Here is a 13,892-nt window from a genome sequence, read left to right as displayed (position 1 = left end):
CACTAAACTTCCTGTTAAGCAAGTCCAGAAGCACGTATGTCCCGAGTGCTTCCGAATACAGGTGGCTCCATACTGCCCATGCACAAAAGTGCGCTGGCGTATTACGGAGCTGCCTATCTTTGGAAGTACTCAAGGACACGAGTGTTTCTGAGGGCTTCTGGTAGCAGCAAATGTGAACGGGGTACAGCGCTGGAACAACTCCCCAAGAGAGGAACAGGAGATAGACTTAGTTTGGACAATTCAGTGGAATATGCTACATAGTGTCACATAGCGCAAGCGATACCCATATGATGCAGGGATAAATGCATCTGCGGAAGATGGCGGCGCTATATAAATACTAAATAATAATATTTTGCCTCACCAGGATTGCACTTTTATTTAGCTTTCCTGTAAGACAAGAACACACAGTCAGCTCTAGGGGAAGAGGGAAACAAAGGTGAATGAGGGAGGGCTGGTGCACACCAAGAGTGCTTCTGAGCGTTTTTCAAATCAACAGTGATTTGAAAAGCGCTTGGCTAATGTTACCCTATGTGGGTGTTCCCACAGCAGCGTTGTGATTTTTTTCAAAATCGCAGGTATACTGCATGTAGCATGTTTTTGAGCAATTCATTCAAAAATCGCTCTGAAAATCACTTCACAAAATCACACTCACAAATTGCTAGCGATTGCTATTGTCATTTTGGCGTGCACTAGCCCAGAGAGAGGAGTGGAGAAATTGAGAATAGCTCCGGAGATGGAGCAGAGAACTTATCTGTATTGAAGTCCCACATCACACAGGCTACTTGCCTGTAATCGGACTCCTGTCCCTGTCAGTCTCTCACACAAGTCAGAAAGAAGCCCTCCTGGAGTCTAGGGACTGTCAAAAACTTTTCAGCTTGTTATCCACACCTTACCCACACATGCAGTCATTATAACAATGGGGAGAGACCAGACAGATGTTTGCACACGGACCCTGAGTCCAGGCAAGCTCTGCATCATGCTGTGCATATTTACCAGCTTGCCTGCACTCTAATTTCATCATGTCTAACACCTCTGTGCTGTGGAGAGTCCAGGACTCCATAATCAACATTCTCTCACTGTAGGCTGCATCTTCTTGTGAGGGAAGCTCGGCTGCCTCTCTCATTCTATTAGCTGGAGGGAAGCACCAGAAGTAAGAAGGGAGGGAGAATGAGGCTGTTTATATTATGCGGGCTTCCCTGGCTGAATACACAGCTCAGTGCAGGGGGGAGGTTCCAGACACCCGGAACAGCCCCCTGAGTTCGCCAGTGACTTGCCGCTGGTATACTCTCTTTTACATAGTTACTGATACACACTAAACTTCCTGTTAAGCAGGAAGTTTAGTGTGCATCAGTGACTAATGTAGAAGATACCAGCGGCAAGTGAGAGGCGCCGGCGATCGGAACCAGGGAGGTGAGTTGTTCTCTCTGCTGCATCGGAGGGGGGAGCACGGAGGGTGGCCCGGAGAGGAAGGGAGGGAGAGGTCGGGCTGCCCTCCCCGTGCTGCGGCTCCCTCCTCCATCACGGCCATGTTTGCCCCCCCCCATCACCGGCACCAGGGGGCGGAGCGGGAGGACCCAGCTGGGGCTGCAGCGGCAGCCTCCGCGTTTAAACATGCGGCCAGGGGACAGGAGCGCCACCTGGAAGCCGGCGCCCTAAGCGATCGCACCGGTCGCTCAGGTCAAAGGCCGGCCCTGCCTCCAGCCGTCCTGCGTCCTCCAGTCCCCGCTGCCAGCTAGTTTCAATTTCACTGACAGGCCCGGCCACACGTATTTTCATTTGCGCTCCCATCCCCAATAACGTCCTGCACCTATGCTTGACACTATTGAGGATGGGAACATGAAGGATACTTGTGGCCAGGCCTGTGCAGGCATAGGAAGCCCGTCAACTCTTTGTCAGGTCCTGTCAGCGAAAGTGAAACTAGCTGGCGGCGGGGGACAGGAGGCTCCGTATGTGACTGCAAGGGCATGGGACGGCTGCAGGGGACTCGCTTAAGTGTTTCTTTAACAGTCTATTGCTCAGTCCTTCAACGTAGTGTCTCTTTAACAGTTTATTGCTCAGTCCTTCAACGTAGCACCTAAGTGAATTTGACCCACTTTTCTTCTGACAAATATAGTTTTCTTTTGGTGGTATTTGATAGCTGCTGTGATTTCTAGTTTTTTTTATTTTGTTATTAATAATAAAAAAAAAAAAAAAAGGTTAACATTTTGGCATTGTTTAAAAGGAGATAAATATGGCAGCCTCCATATTCCTCACACTTCAGTTGTGCTTTAAAGGACAACTGAAGCGAGTGGGCTATGGAGGCTGCCATATTTGTTTTCTTTTAAGCAATGCCAGTTGCCTGGCTATCTGGTTGATCCTCGCCTCTATTACCTTCAGCCATAGACCCTGAACAAGAATGCAGCAGATCAGATGTTTCTGACATTATTGTCACATATGACTGGATTTGGATTAGCCCTATGCTTGTTTCTGGTGTGAGTCAGAGACTGCTTCAGCCAAATAGATCAGCAGGGCTGCTAGGCAACTGGTATTGTTTAAAAGGAAATAAATATGGCAGCCTCCATATTCTTCTCACTTCAGCTGTCCTTTAACCTCCCTGGCGGTACGCAGTTTCAAATGCCGCATCCGCGGGAGGATTTTTTAAAATAAAATTTGGATTTAAATGCTTAAGCTAGCACTTCGCTAGCTAAATATGCCCCCCAAGTCCTCCGGCACCCCTCTGATCCCACCGATCCCCGCCGGCAATATTTACCCGTCCGCGATCCCGCGAGAGCCGCAGCTTCACTATTTAGCTTCAGTCGTCGCTATGGCGATGATCGGACATGATGTCATCGACGTCATGCGCAGTCCCGATCCTCCCCATAGCAAAGCCTGGAGCTAATTGGGAGGCTGCGCCATCGTGGGATCTCTGGGGGGTACATATAACGGCGGGGATCGGGGGCGAGCGGAGGCACCTGGGTGGCATATTTAGCTAGTGAAGTGCTAGCTTAAGCATTTAAAACAAATTTTATTTAAAAAAAAAAATACTCAGGGGGCCATGTGATCCTCTCCAGCGGCTAGCCCCGAACGTAGGTCGGGCTTACCGCCAGGGAGGTTAACTAAATATGCTGTGTTAGTACCCTTTATGGAGAGAGACTCGGGCCACTGCTGTAAATTGTGCCTGCCCCTTCATGCCTCACCAAACTCATCCTATTGGCCAACTGTCACTTGACCAGTGCCCACTAATCCTGTCACAAACATCACATGACTAGACATTGTAACAATCGGTGTAACACAGAGAGGATCTGATTATTGGTGATCGGCAGTATCACCAAAAATACAGATATATACCTGATTATTGATGATCTGCAGTATCACCGATAATCAGATATATTACTAACCTCTGGACACCTGAGGGATATGAGTGTTTGGTGCAACAGTAATACTTTGAGAACAATAACAGGAGGACAGGTACAAGGCAGTAAGGAATACTGCTAGAGTATGAGTCCATTCAAGCAGCCTGAGAATCTCCTGTCGGGAGGAGTCAGACTGGGAGAGGGCAGGACCAGTGCGTGAGTGACACCAATAGGAGGATGTCACTAACTGATCTGTGAACTCTCTCTTAACTGAGGAGATAGCTCTCAAGGTCGGACAAGCCAGGTCGGCAACACACGGACATACAAGGTACAAAGACAGGAGGCTGATTCGGTAATCCTAAGGCAAGCAGGGTTTGGCAACAGAGTATCAGATATAGCGAAGTACCGAATCAGTGAACAGAAGAGTGGTCAGAAAAGCAGAAAGTCATAACAGATAATAAACAATGCCTAGTCTTGGGTGTGAGCTCCGTGATCAACACCCTGAAACTAGTCTGAAGTATAACAGAATGGTAACACAGGTCCCTAATCTTGGGTGTGAGGTCCTTGATCATCAACACCCTGGAACTAGTCTGAGGTATAACAGAATGGCAACACAAGTCCCTAATCTTGGGTGTGAGGTCCTTGATCATCAACACCCTGGAACTAGTCTGAAGTATAACAGAATGATAACACAAGTCCCTAATCTTGGGTGTGAGGTCCTTGATCATCAACACCCTGGAACTAGTCTGAGGTATAACAGAATGACAACACAAGTCCCTAATCTTGGGTGTGAGGTCCTTGATCATCAACACCCTGGAACTAGTCTGAAGTATAACAGAATGACAACACAAGTCCCTAATCTTGGGTGTGAGGTCCTTGATCATCAACACCCTGGAACTAGTTTGAAGTATAACAGAATGATAACACAAGTCCCTAATCTTGGGTGTGAGGTCCTTGATCATCAACACCCTGGAACTAGTCTGAAGTATAACAGAATGATAACACAGATTCTGACAATAAGGTCTGAGTGCTTCCACGTAGTGATCGCAACGGCAGACAACCAGCAAATGACCAACACCCAGTATATATAGCCCAGCGCTCTCCAGCGCCTTCCCTAATTGCTGGACCAATGGGAACTGGTACAATCGTCAGCTGACCGCCTTGGTCAGCTGACTCCCTTCTGGCTGTCATAAAAGTTCTGCCTCTCAGCGCGCACGCGCGTCCTTCTGAACCTGTGTGAACTATCAGTCCCAGCCACACCAGACATGTCTTGCGTACCACCCGCCGTGCTGGACGCGGAGCCAGCCACGCCGCTATCAAGGCATGCGGCGGTTTCTCCGCGTTCAGCCATACTGGCAGATTTAGGCCTACGCGTGCAAACCGCTGCGTTGGATGCGGAATCAGCCGCCTTGTTCTGAGCACACGCAGCGGCTTTTCCGCGTTCTCACACAGATATGGTGGAAGATGTGGAAGATGGTCCATGACCATGATTACAGCTTAGTGAGGAAAGGGGGGGGGGCTATTCACAGATCGCAGACTATTACTCTATAAACAGGGGCACACACAGGTTCAAGGGTGAAATTCAGAGGGAAACCAGGGTGACTCTACACAATATGGCCGTTCGGTATATGCTTACGTGAGTTTGTTATTTCACTCTACAGGTGCTGCGCCCAGTCAGGAGGCCTTTCGAGGGTGTTCCACCAAAACCTACTGTGATCTTCTCAAGCAGTCTGTGAAATCAGAGACAAGGAGTATAGAACTAACCCATACGTGTACTCCGGGTGAAAACCAGACCCTCACCGACCCAGGAAATTCCAGCCCTTCCAATTATGGTCATTACCTTTTAGGACCTCTTATCAGTGGACTGGTGTGTTTAAATCTGTGGAGTATATTGTAAAGGCAGCTATATACTAGTAGAAGAGTGGTAGATCAGTTAAAGTGAACCTAAATCAAGTAAAATTATTTAAAATAAACACATGATATACCTGCAAATGTATATTACATACTTTCTCTCAGAAGCTTACCATTTTCTTTTAACAACGATTCCTTCCATTTCTAACAACATTTTGTCAGAACTGAAATATTTCAGTTGCTATCAGTTATATATCAGTGGCAATCAGTTATAACTGAAAGTACAACTGATGTACAAGGGAATGTCCATGTTTTCCTATGGCTCCAGTGGATATTACAGTTTGACAATGTGCTGACCCAGAAGCTGTTACAGGTTTGTCATTTTTAAAATGTAGTATGGAGAATTCTAATGATCACAGTGGAAAAATAGGATGTGGGAGAGGAGAAAGATTAACGAGTAGACTACATGGGAGGTAAGTATGACCTGTGTATGCTTATTTCAGGTTTTCATTAACCACTTCAGGCTGCAGGTTGTTTTCACCTTATGGATGAAAGGAATGTTCACATTTCAGTGCTTCTGCCATTCATTCCTCAATAACTTTATCACAGCAAAATGATGTTTTTTTTTTCACCACCAATTAGGCTTTCTATGGGTAGTACATTATGCTAAGTAGTAGTTTAATGCTAAATGCATCTTATTGAGAATAATGACAAAAAAAAAATGAAAAAAAAAATCATTATTTCCCTGTTTTCAGCCATTATAGTTTCAAAATAAAGCATAAAAATATGGATAAAATCCACACATTGTATTTGCCCATTTGTCCCAGCTATGGCAATGTTTAAATTATATTTCTAGTACAATGTATGGTGACAATACTTTATTTGGAAATAAAGGTGTATTTGCTCAGTTTTACATTCATCACAATATGCAAGCACATCAATTAAAATGTAGTCCCTTATGTCTGTAGATATAATTTTACTACTTGACCACAAGATGTCCTTGCACATTATATCCTACTCCCGTACAATAAGTACGCAAATAGGAAGTATTGCGTAGCTGTGTTACTTCGGAAGTGACACAGGCATCTCATTGACTACCAGGAAGCCTAGTGGTAACGTGACGTGAGACAAGGGCAAGAAACAGAAACCTGGATAAGAAACCCTCCCTCTCTCCCTCGCCCGCTCAGGAATCTAGCATCCACAATACCCACATCCCCCCCAGACCCCCAGTGGATTTTGGTTCTAGAACAGTCCATTTCTTCACTAGTGTGAACAGGCGTTCTGTTCCCTATTGCCCCCAATGCAGGGCTTCATATACGGGAAAAATAGGTGCTGCAGCAAAGTTGAATTTCATTCAGCGGAATGTACGCAACGGATCCAAAGGAACGGATGCATGTGAACGGTTCCATAGGTTAACAGTGGATCTGTTCACATCCGATCTGTTTGCACATTATGCGTTCCGTTCTGCTTTTTAACACGTATGTGAACTGGGCCTAAATCAGCATATGAAAAAAAAAAACAAATCAGTTTAAAACCGGCTTCAAAAGAGAATGTAGAGTGATTTGTTTTCTTATTTTTTACAATATACATTCTATAGCTATATTTATCTCTATAATATTGGTATATTGCAAATTAAAAAGGTATCTATTCTGGATCTTTACCTGCTGCTTTGGCAAGTTGTTATCAAAAGCATTTTTGTTGTTTTCATAGCTTTGTAAATCAATCTGCAATAAACAATTTCAACGTGTGAAGAAAGGACAGTTGGCAGCGCGGTGTCTCAAAGGAGGTGCAGAGGGCCAGATCGATGGGATCGAGTGTGTGGCATTTATCGTGGTTTCAATGCCCATGGAAATGGGCCCTAACATGTCTGCTTTGTATTTCACACGCCTTGCCCCTGACTTCCAACTGGATAGAACACATGTATGGGAATTTTGTTAATGCTGCTTTTCCATGGACATCTGAACTGCTTGTTAGTCGAGCAGTTCAGGGTCCTGTCTGCCTCCCATGACTACCATTCGGGTGCAATTATAATGCAACTGCATGACAGCGGCTGTAACACCGCGTATGTCAAGAGCTGCCACATGGAGGTGTTAAAGTGGGGTGCAAAACAGTCTCATGTTGCATCTGAGCATGGCAACCACTATACTCAGATACAACTCCATGGGGGGGAGTGGGCGCCTGTTCGTTGCCTGTGCCGAGCGCTAGCAAGCGCCAGGCTGGTGGATGGGAGCAGTTGACAGGTCTTGAATTTGCTGCCCATCAGATGCTTGTGGAAACAAGCCTAAGAAACAAAAGGTTAAGCCCTGTACCAACTGCTAGATGAATCGGGGAACGCTCAGTGACGCAGCCTGAGGAACGAGAGTTCCCCCGATCCATCTTCTGACCCGCAGGAACACGCAACGTCGCACGTTGGGCGTTCAAACAATTGCAGCATTTTGCATGGGAGTTGTCAGGGATCTTAAAGATCCAATCCACCATGACAGTCATTATCACCACGTGTCGTTTGCTTAATTGCGCACACATACTCACGTCGCAAGATCGCAGGGACAATCAAAAAAAAAATCGCAAATCTCTCAAAAAATAATCAGTAATGGGAAAAATCATTTGTACATTCACACCGTTGGTATGTAGCTTTATGTTTAATTGTACAATTTATGGCGACAGCCTGCCAGTTGCTGTATAGTGACAGCCTGCTTGTTGCCCCTGTGCCTCTGTTACACCACTTCCAAGAGACGCTCAGTCTGTGGCTGGAGTGTCTGGAATCTGGGAGTGAAATAACTATGAGACATTGATATCCCTGACATCTGACCGGCTTCTAAATAGAGTTCTGGGAAGGGCCAGAGGGGGATCCACACTAGAGAGATTCGCTGCCGTTAGTCTAAAAATAGATCAGCATCAATATACACTGTGGTGTACAGAAACATGCATCTGTATTTACTTCCACAGACAGACCAATAAATGTCCCTACATGTGGATCTGTAGATTGATTGGAAACCCCTGATAAATGCTTATTTTCAGATTTGGAGTTATGCTATATGGCAAGAGTATTTTTTTTTTTATATTTTTCATATTAGTTTTGCATAGCGTGGAGAGGGATTACAAACATTTGAGGTTTTTTTTTTTTCTTTGCCCCACTGGTGAGATTTCTTCCTGTCCCTGAGGACTACATTGAGCATTGTGGCATGAAAGAGGAATACTTGCAGTCCTGGGTGTGACAATAACCAATCTAACAACCAGCCAACAGAGGGGAGACCACTGCCACCGTGTGTTTGTAAGTGGAACCACAGCCTCTACACCAATGTAGCCATGATTTGCAAACAAAGTCAATGTTAGACTGGGTGTGATTTTTTTTTTCTTTAGAGGGAGACAGCAATACAAATTCAACAACAGGTTCCAACTCCCCACTGCCCTACCCAAACGTAAATACATATTTTCCCTGGAGTATTATTTATTTATTTTTTGTCCTTTTACAATTTCAGTTAATGGCGGGCTAAGAATTTCCCAAAAATTAACAGTAAAAAGAAAAAAACACAAACAATTGTGCTAATCCACTGACTGGCATCAAAACACTATGTAATGGCTGTGTTTATGTGTGCATTTAAAAAAAAAAAAAAAAAAACACACAACAACAAGGAAATCATATGTGCCATTATTCATTTCAACATACATACATACATACAGGGCCGGATTTGTACTTCCTACCGCCCAAGGCGACTATTACCAGCCGCCCCAACCAAAACCGTATCATACCACCTCTCTCCACACACACACAAACACACACACAAAAATGTTTGGGCCGCTGGTGTCCACTATTGCGGCTAGTGCCGAGGTCTCCATGGCAACGTGAAGTGAATCAATCACGTCACACGGGGGAACTGGTAAATCAAGCGATCTACAGGTGATGGGCGTGGTGGGAGCCGTCCACCACACACACATAGTCAAAAGTGGCTCACAATTGGACATTGGGTGGGGTCAGCAACACGTAAAAGTGAGTCCTGTACCCACTGCTGTCTCCAAGGTAACAGCGCTGGCCAATGAATAATTAAGAAATGGGTACTGTGAGAGGCTGCTTTCTGCATTCTGTACTATTTGCTGGTGCTGCCCCTGGTCCTTTCATCCCCCACACCAAGTACGTGAGAACCGGCCTTCTGTAACTGCCTGCAGCTGCTGCTATGTCATTGGACAAGGTCTGGCTTTTTGCGAGTCACACACTGTTCACAAACGTTTGGTTAACGGACTGCAGCTGCCTGAGCACTTCACAGACAGATGCCAGCTGGTACTAATAGTACAGTTATCCTGACCCCTTTCATTTGTTTGGACACTTGCAAATAATGCCCTCTGTCTGCAGGCCGCCCCTTGTTTATCTGGTGCCCTAGGCCATGGCCTATGTGGCCTTGCCAGAAATCCGGCCATGCATACATACATACATACATACATACATACATACATTTGTACCTCCCAGCTTTTTGTGATAATAAAGAGGGACCCCTTTTAAATACACCCCTATTACCCCTCTAACCACACCCCTACTCTCACATATTACAAATAATCAATTAGCAAAAGATGTAGGGCTCGTTTCCACTATCGCGAATCCGCATGCGTCCAACGCATGCGGATTCGCACATGTAATGCAAGTGGATGGGCCTGTTTCCACTGTAGCGTTGTTGAGGTGCATTTTTTTCAGCAGTGAAAAAACGCACAAAAGAGCCGCAGAATTCGCCTGAGAGTGGAATGCATGCGAATCACATGCAATGTATTTAATAGGGAAATCGCATGCGATTTCCCCATGCGTTTTTTGCCGCGAATTCGCATAGGTACCAATGTAAATTCACACAGGCAGTGACATGGTTAAAAGTCGCATATACCCTCACCTATGCGAATTCGCGGCAAAAAACGCATTGGTGAATCGCATCCGCATGCGATTTCATCAGAGGTGGAATCCAGGCGATTCCACACCACAATAGTGGAAGCGAGCCCGTAGTTCATTCAAACCTGCCTGGTTCATTTCACCTAATTAAACCAAGAAATACCTGTATGTCAATTTAAAGAGTAGGGATAAAGTTTAGAGTAAGGCCGGATCCACCACACTATAAGCGATTTTGTGAGCGCTTGGCTTTGATTAGCGCTTGCTGAGCACTTGTAAAAAGCAAAACAAAATCACTCCCATTCACGCGTAAAAAAAGCGATGATCGCATAAATTTTCTCATGTACGCGTCAATTTTTATGCGATTTTTATGAAAGTGAACGGATTGAATGAATAAATGGTTTGTTAACAAGCACTAACAAAAGCGCTTATAGTGTGGATCCAGGTCTCTTTTCCATGGACTGTTGATATGCAGTGAAATGCCTCTCAAACTCTCACAACTGCTCACTGCTGCCTGGTAACTGCTGCCTGGTAACTGCTTGCTGAGCACACAGTTCAAATGAGCGTGGGAAAAGGAGGCCTAGATTAAAAAAAATTTCAGTAGAAAAATATATTTACATAGATCTGTACATCAGTCCTGAAAGAGGGACAAATGAGGAAGAAAGAGACTGTCCCTCTGAATATGGGACAGTTGGGAGCTATCCCTATAATCACAGGAAAGTTTAGGCCAATCAAAAGACTAAAAAAATAAATAAATAGTATATTGGACAAGAAATACGGAGGTTTACTGCAGATGTCTGATTACCACGAAAACTGCAGGCAAATAAGACTCAGAAAAATTTGGTAATATCCCAGTCTTGAGATTGGTCTAAAATGTCCGCAGTATTCTGATTTCCGCTGTAATTTTTTTCATTCCCTGATTCGGTACAATAATTCTGACTTAAATATTTGGCCATTCAGAGAATTCGGTAGTGTGTCAAGAATGTCCGCATAGTAATGGGCATCCTCAAAAATTCCGCAAAAACAACCTCTGGGCTGGTGCACACCAGAGCGCTTCTGAAGCGCTTGCAGAGGGAAAACCTCTTGGCTAATGAAAGTGAATGGGATGATGTACACCAGTCACCAGAGCGTTTTTTTTTTCCACAAACGCAAACTCGGGGACTGCAGCATTTTTTTAGAATTCTGAGGCGTTTCTGCCTCAATGTTAAAGTATAGGAAAGTAGAAAAACGCTCTAAAAAAACAAAAAAAAACGCTAGATCAGAGCGGTTTTCCATGCGTTTTTGTTACAGAAGCTGTACAGCTTTTACTGTAACAATATTTGTAATCTGCTACACAAAAACAGTCCAAAAACCGCTAGGCGTGTTTAGAAAACCTCTCTAAACATGCCTAGAATCGCTCTGAAAGCTGCATCAAAAACCTCTAGCGTTTTGCAGATCTGCTGGAGGTTTTGGTGTGCACTGGGCCTCTCTTTTAAAATTGCTTAATTTTATAGAAAATATATATATATATATATATATATATATATATATATATATATATTCTCAGCAGAAATCATAATTTCCAATTTTCATATGGCCACCTGCTCAGGAGGGAGATTGAGGGGCACAGACAGGACAGAGTGCGTCACAGCTGCAAAATAGGGACCTTGTCAGATTTGAAGAGAAGCCATGGAGGGGGTTACAGAGGGGTCACAAAGATTATGGGGAGCTTGAAGGCGCCCCAGGTGAGGATTTTATTACAGTTTAAAGGTTTACTTAAAGGGATACTGTAGGGGGGTCGGGGGAAAACGAGCTGAACTTACCCAGGGCTTCTAATGGTCCCCCGCAGACATCCTGTGTTGGCGCAGCCACTCACCGATGCTCTGGCCCCGCCTCCAGTTCACTTCTGGAATTTCTGACTTTAAAGTCAGAAAACCACTGCGCCTGCGTTGCCGTGTCCTCACTCCCGCTGATGTCACCAGGAGTGTACTGTGCAGACACAGACCATACTGGGTCTGCGCTGTGCGCTCTTGATGACATCAGCGGGATCGAGGACACGGCAACACAGGCGCAGTGGTTTTCAGACTTTAAAGTCTGAAATTCCAGAAGTGAACCGGAGGCGGGGCCGGAGCATCGGTGAGTGGCTGCGTGGGCACAGGATGTCTGCGGGGGACCGTTAGAAGCCCCGGGTAAGTTCAACTCATTTTCAACTCATTTTCCCCTGACCCCCCTACAGTATCCCTTTAAATGAAATGGTTTGCGGTAAATGAATCTGAAATGTTTAAAAAAAAAAAAAAAAAACACATTTGGTGCAATTCAAAAAGCTTTTTCACCTCATCTTTGTTACATTTTATGTTCCCAAATAATAAATAAAGGTGTTTATTTGGGCGCAGTGGAAGACATGTGCTGGGCCCATAACCCAAAGGTTGATGGATTGAAACCAACCTCTGCTAGGCATGATTTCATTTTTGCACCTCGCTTTATCGCATGGGTAAAACGGTTTCCATCAGTGGCGTAGCTAAGGAGCTGCGGGCCCCAATGCAAGTTTTACAATGGGGCCCCTAGCACTCTATACAGAACAATTGATACAGCGCACCAAAACCTGCCAATGGCAACTACAGTGTCAGAGGTGCAAGAAGGGGATGGGGAACAGCTTGTTAATAATTACCACTATTCAAAGTATCTATAGAAGTGATTAGTATGAGCACAGGACCAATAGAGAGCTAATACTTTAGTTGAGGGAGGGCCCTTCGGGGCCCCGATGCGGCCGCTACCTCTGCACCCCCTATTGCTACGCCCCTGGTTTCCATAGCCCTGTAAGAGAAAGTGTAATAAGGGCCCTGCCATAACATAGATAGTACGGCAGCTAAGACTACTCCTGGGCCTGTCTTGTAGTTGAAGAGATGAGTGAACTGACACCACACACACACACAAAAAAAAACAGCAAACAGAGAAGTTTCCCCATATTGAAGCATTGGATTTGGTAAAGTCTTAAGCCAATGTGTTGTAAGACACAAGTAAGCTTCAGGTTAGCAGGAATGGCCACCTAGCTTTTCATCCTTCCCAGGCCAGCTAGGCTGGCTTCAGCCTGTAGTGTTGGTAGTATAGTGGTGAGCATAGCTGCCCTCCAAGCAGTTGACCTGGGTTTGATTCCTGGCCAATGTATGTGAGCTTGCTTTTAACATCCTACAAATTCCTGGAAGACAAGATCCTCCTCCTCCGGAGGAGGAGGCGAGGGAGGAAGGGAAAGGATTACACTTCCTGATAGATGTATACAGCTGCAAGATGTTTTAAAGCAGTTTAGGCCTGCAATTCAACATTCACTGTGATTTCTGCCCTTAAAACGATGCTTTGCGTATAATCCAGATTTTTCCCCCGGGACTTTTGGCGTCTATCCCACTCATCCATTCCCCCCTCCAGGTGTTAGACCCCTTGAAACATCTTTTCCATCACTTTTGTGGCCAGTATAAATGTTTCTAGTTTTCAAAGTTTGCATCCCCATTGAAGTCTATTGCGGTTCGCGGAAAAAAAAAAAATATCGGAGGTTTGGGCCATCTCTAAGCCTCACAGAGACAGGAGGAGAGGGACGGGGCCAGGGAGCTGAGCGGGCAGCGTGTGAGTAGGCGGCCGGGTGTGCGGCTGTGGTCAGCGGGCGGCCGGGTGTGCGGCTGTGGTCAGCGGGAGGCTGGGTGTGCGGCTGGTCAGCAGGTGGCGGGCGCCCGCGGCGAAAAACACAGACCTAGAGCTTGTTTTTAAACGGGCTTAGGTCCGCTAGTTAATATTATGGGAGCTTCAGGCAAGGTAAATGCAATCAAATGTAAATACCAGAGATGCAAGTAATACCAACTTACAGGCAAATTTTGTGC

The 13,892-nt window shown here is 45.4% G+C and overlaps 1 protein-coding gene across 1 annotated transcript in view; it reads left to right on the top strand.

Annotated features, from left to right (window-relative positions):
* Positions 1-5,291, top strand: part of LOC137522937 (phospholipase A2 inhibitor NAI-like) — a 29,301-nt gene extending 24,010 nt beyond the window's left edge. Inside the window, exon 5 of the mRNA XM_068243094.1 lies at positions 4,994-5,291. Within this exon, the coding sequence (XP_068099195.1) occupies positions 4,994-5,229 (236 nt within the window). The 3' untranslated portion in view covers positions 5,230-5,291. The remainder of the gene's footprint in view (positions 1-4,993) is intronic.
* Positions 5,292-13,892: the final 8,601 nt, after the last annotated feature.

This window comes from Hyperolius riggenbachi, chromosome 6, assembly GCF_040937935.1.
Source record: "Hyperolius riggenbachi isolate aHypRig1 chromosome 6, aHypRig1.pri, whole genome shotgun sequence".
Lineage (NCBI taxonomy): Eukaryota > Metazoa > Chordata > Amphibia > Anura > Hyperoliidae > Hyperolius > Hyperolius riggenbachi.
This window is presented reverse-complemented; position numbering and strand designations above follow the sequence as displayed.